Source organism: Belonocnema kinseyi, chromosome 6 (assembly GCF_010883055.1).
Source record: "Belonocnema kinseyi isolate 2016_QV_RU_SX_M_011 chromosome 6, B_treatae_v1, whole genome shotgun sequence".
NCBI lineage: Eukaryota > Metazoa > Arthropoda > Insecta > Hymenoptera > Cynipidae > Belonocnema > Belonocnema kinseyi.
The window spans coordinates 58795330-58799292 of NC_046662.1; the positions used below are offsets into that span (position 1 = coordinate 58795330).

The window sequence follows — 3963 nt, forward strand, 5'->3', positions numbered from 1 at the left end:
TAATTATTTCTTAACTTATGCGTCGTAAATCGTACACAAAAATTCTAGAACTTTTTCTGACCTAATTTCCTGCGATCTGAGATAATTATTATTAATTCCTAAATTTTTTATGTATTTTTCAAATTTGTATATTTTCTTTTTCCCGCGATTTTCTCTTGCCATCTAGTAACGAAAGAGCGAGCCTATAGTGGCAATTTCGAAAAAGTCAATAGCTGTCAAGTTTTATTACAGCAGATGGATTTATGAAGGATGGGTGAATTCAAGGCCGAGCATCTGCTAGCCAGATTTTGGTGTTGGGCTTTCGTCGGTCTTTAGGACTGGGAAAAACCAACACCTTATAGGAAGCTGCAAGGACATGATTCATCCATACCCAGCTGTACACTATAGCTCCATAGTTAGAGCAGGGGTGGGACAATTAGTGAGAGTGAGTGAGAGGGACACCTCGGTTCCTGAGGGTCCGGAAGGGCGAGAAGCGGCACTTCAGATTGACGCGTTTTCGAGTAAGCATCTGCAATTGCCTACATTGTCTCTACCCTGTTAATTTTTGTATTTTGTTGTTTATGAACTATATTATTTTTTAAATATACGCTACTTTTATTTTAAATCCTTGTGTGTTTCGTGAGTTACACTTAATATCCCTCAGTATTAACCTTCCAACAATTGCAACGGTGGGATACGAGACAAATGTTTGGCGTCGGTTCGGTTTTGAAGTACGCGGTCGTGATTTGAAGTCGGCATCACGAGACTAGGAAACCGTGTAGTGTTGTTCCTATGAGTGTTGTTGCGTGAGTTGTGTTTTCGGTGTTGTTTTGCGACTGGTGGGACCAGGGCGCGGGCTGAATCGTCAACAGGTTTTGTGACGATTGCGGCAATATGGTCAATGAAGACGAGAACGAGCAGCTACAGAGAGACAAGGCAGAGAGGTAGTTTCGGGATGTCTCCGACGTGATTCCTGAGTTTGATCCAGTGAAAAAGGACATTAGCATCGTCGACTGGATCGATAAAGTCGAAGAGTGCGGTGAACGATACAACTGGGATGACCTGGCGATCAGGCATTATGCCCTCGCCAAGTTGGTCGGCGTGGCGCGCCGTTGGAGAGACAGCCTGAACCGAGACGATCAACGCGATTGGCAAGGCTGGGTGGAACTCTTAAAGAAGAACTTTCCCTGTAAGAAGAGCGTTTTGAGTTTGCGGTTGGCAGCTCAAAACTACAAAAAGAAACCGTCACAGGACATGACGGAATATTTCTACGAAAAACTGTCCAGGTGCAATGAAGCCGACATGTGTAGTGATGAGTGTATCAAGTGGATAGTCCATGGACTGAATAGTACGCGTTTTCGTGATTTTCTCGGTCCCTTAGACAGGTACAAGGAGCCTTACGAACTTCTGCCACATCTAGAGGCAGGCAGTGCTCATATTCGTGAAAACGCGAATGGGAACGCAAGTGGAAGAAACGAGTCCGGGAAACGTGGCGGAAATTCGAAGGATGGCGCGACCAGTGAAGTTACGTGTTTCGCGTGCAAGGAAACGGGACATTGGAAACGCGATTGTCCAAATAAATTAAAATCCGGAAAGTGTTTTAAGTGTGGCATTACAGGACATCTCGCGCGAGACTGTGGCAAAAGTCAAAATCGAAGCGGAGAAATTTCGTCCACGACCACGGTTTCAAGCGGAAACGGTTCAAGATCTGTGAATACGGTCGGAAACACACACGCAAAATATTTTAAATAAACGCGTTTCTAAATGGACAACCGTTGCATAGTTACGTAGAATTGGGGAGCAGTGTCGTGGCGATCCGCGAATGTGACGCGACGAGACTCGGGTTTGAGATGGAAAAGGGCGAAAGTGAAGCTCTCGTGGGGTACAGAAACGGCGTCGTGCTGCCAATTGGACGTATGACCGGGTCGTTATCAATCGACGGGGTTGAGGCCCGGGTGGACGTTCACGTGGTACCTGACGAAGATCAAGCGGTGCCCTTGCTCGTGGGTCACCCTTATACTGAGCAACGACACGTGGTAATTACCAGCATGGCCGATCAGCTGTTAATCGAAGAAAGACGAGATACATTAACGACAGGAGCAGTGAGTGAATCGGTAAAAACTGTGTTATGTGCCGTGAACTCGTATGAAGTGCCGGATAATTACGTGGGTAGAATCTGTGTCGAGACGGATTTTAAATATACCGAATTATTTGTGACTGGTGATACGAGAGAAGCAGGACAGCTTATTCCACGTTGCATAGTCAAAACCGACGAAAAAGGGCAGGCAGTGCTTCCTGTGTTGAATCTCTCAGGTGCGCCTCTCAAAGTGCCAGAAGGTAGTGTAGTGACTCGGGCGCACAAGTGTAGCGAGGCTAAAGTACGGGGACGTGAAGTAAATGATGTGCCAGTTACTCGAATAGAAATAGACACGGATTTGGAAGGCGAGCAGGCGGAGAGGGTACTCGCCCTCATAAACGAGCGTTTGAGATGGAGATTGAGACAGAGGACGGCAAAACTGTTTATTACCGGCCTTATCGACTGTCATACAGTGAACGAGAACAGACGAAGGATCTCATCAAGGAGCTGAAAGAAGCAGGCATCGTGGAGGAAAGCTGTTCACCATATGCGAGTCCGATGCTGCTGGTAAGAAAGGCGTCAGGTGATATACGCATGTGCGTTGATTTTCGCGCTCTTAATAAATTAAGTGTGAAGGATCACTATCCGCTTCCGCGAGTAGATGATCTCTTAGGCCGACTAGGGGGTAAAAAGTACTTTACCACTTTAGATTTAGCAAGCGGATACTATCAAATTCCGGTGGCTAAAGATTCGCAACCCAAAACAGTATTCGTAACGCCAGATGGCCAATTTCATTTTAAACGTATGCCCTTCGGTCTTTTTAATGCACCCGCTATATTTCAGCGTTTGATGTGTCGCGTTTTTGGCTCTTTACAGCCTAAAACTGTACAAATTTATATCGACGATGCAATAATACCCTCAGAAAATTTTGAGGAGGGTCTTGAGAACTTGCGGAAGGTTTTTGACGCACTAAGAGCCGCGAATCTAACAATAAAATTAGAGAAGTGTCATTTTTTTAAACGCAAAGTTGAGTTTTTGGGTTTTACGTTGTCCGACGGAGAAAATTTCGCCAGGAACAAAAATTCTAAGTGCTGTTAAAGATTTTCCGCGACCAACGAATGTGGGTGGGGTACGCTCATTCGTCGGAACGGCGACCTTCTGTCGCAGATTCATCAAAAACTTTTCGTTGATCGCGAAACCTCTAACGGACTTAACAGCGAAAAACGCGAAATTCGAATGGGGGCCGGATCATCAGAGGGCTTTCGACACATTGAAGCAGCGGTTGCTCGAGAAGCCGGTACTCGCGATTTATACACCAGGGGCGGAAACTGAGGTGCACACGGACGCGAGTCAGATAGGGCTGGGGGCGGTTTTATTTCAGAGACAAAAGGATGGCAAACTGCATCCCGTGTTTAACTTTAGCCGGAAGACCAGCAAGGATGAGTCGAAGTATCACTCATACGAGCTCGAGGCACTTGCGATCGTGTGCGCACTTGAACGATTCCGCGTTTATTTAATCGGAGTCATTTTTACCATCAGAACTGACTGCAATAGCCTCAAATTGCTTGAATCGAAGAGGGACTTGGGCGCGCGAATCGGACGGTGGTTTGTGCGTCTCGCCGAATTCACCTATCGGATCGAGTACCTCAAGGGGGCAAGTAATGTCGTGGCAGACGGGCTTAGTCGAAATCCTGTAGAACCAGCCGAAGAACTAGGTTTGGTGGGGATACCAGTAATGGGGTTGCGGGTTACGACGGACTGGGTCGCCGCGATGCAGAGGGGAAGTGAAGAAATCATGCAGATTAGGGAAAAATTAGAGGAGGGGGATCAAGACACCCATGAACGATTCACGATGTGTAATGCGAGAGTATATCGCAAGAAGAAGGGACGTTTTCTCTTATATGTGC

The 3963-nt window shown here is 46.5% G+C and overlaps 1 protein-coding gene across 1 annotated transcript in view; it reads left to right on the forward strand.

Annotated features, from left to right (window-relative positions):
- Window positions 1–355: 355 nt before the first annotated feature.
- LOC117175411 overlaps window positions 356–3963 on the forward strand; it is a 3777-nt gene continuing 169 nt past the window's right edge. Inside the window, exons 1-5 of the mRNA XM_033365120.1 lie at window positions 356–500; window positions 968–1678; window positions 1771–2489; window positions 2543–2821; window positions 3084–3923. Of these exons, the coding sequence (XP_033221011.1) occupies window positions 356–500; window positions 968–1678; window positions 1771–2489; window positions 2543–2821; window positions 3084–3923 (2694 nt within the window). The remainder of the gene's footprint in view (window positions 501–967; window positions 1679–1770; window positions 2490–2542; window positions 2822–3083; window positions 3924–3963) is intronic.